This window comes from Macrobrachium rosenbergii, chromosome 7 (genome assembly GCF_040412425.1).
Source record: "Macrobrachium rosenbergii isolate ZJJX-2024 chromosome 7, ASM4041242v1, whole genome shotgun sequence".
Classification (NCBI taxonomy): Eukaryota; Metazoa; Arthropoda; class Malacostraca; order Decapoda; family Palaemonidae; genus Macrobrachium; species Macrobrachium rosenbergii.
In genome coordinates, this window is record NC_089747.1 from 61,178,573 (window position 1) to 61,179,208 (window position 636).

The 636-nt window shown below is 34.4% G+C and overlaps 1 protein-coding gene across 1 annotated transcript in view; it reads right to left on the reverse strand.

The window, feature by feature from the left end:
- Positions 1–6, reverse strand: part of LOC136840445 (uncharacterized) — a 57,486-nt gene extending 57,480 nt beyond the window's left edge. The window contains exon 1 of the mRNA XM_067107122.1: positions 1–6. This exon is cut by the window's left edge and continues 131 nt beyond it. Within this exon, the coding sequence (XP_066963223.1) occupies positions 1–6 (6 nt within the window).
- Between the last annotated feature and the right edge of the window lie 630 nt (positions 7–636).

The window sequence follows — 636 nt, forward strand, 5'->3', positions numbered from 1 at the left end:
CTCCATCCTGGAACACCATCAGTTGCATTACTATTTCACATAATCAGGGCAGACTGAATGTGATTATTATCATTGAACTGATTATTGCAGATTGACCCCATTTTTTATCCACTTGCTTGTTGCCAATTCATGTCATTATTGTTACTGTGTCCTATTCTGAATCTGCCCCTCAGTGATTATGGTGTATTGTGTCTAAATGTGGATTTGCAATTATTGATTTGCTGGGCTTCTATAAATAAACTCATAAATTGGTAATGAATTCTAAATTCTACATGGCGACCCCTCCCACCTTTAATTTGCATTCCAGGAAATTCTGAGGTAAGTCTTTCAATTAAATCCTTTGTTTACAAACTGACTCTCTGTTTTGTGGCATCAATTATAATTTTGTGTTTAAATTTATCAAACCACGTCCAGTCTGTAACAGTGATGACCAAATGCCAGGATATAGTCGAATAGCTAAATTAGCTTCGCTATTAAGCTAGACTAGAAAAACCAGGAATATATAAAATTGATTATTTTATTCACGATAACCATTTCATTTTAAAGAAGCACAGGAAGCGATCATAGCCGACATCTTTTGGTAAACGGTGTGTGTGCATGTCCTAATATTAAGGAAATAAGAGTCATATTAATATT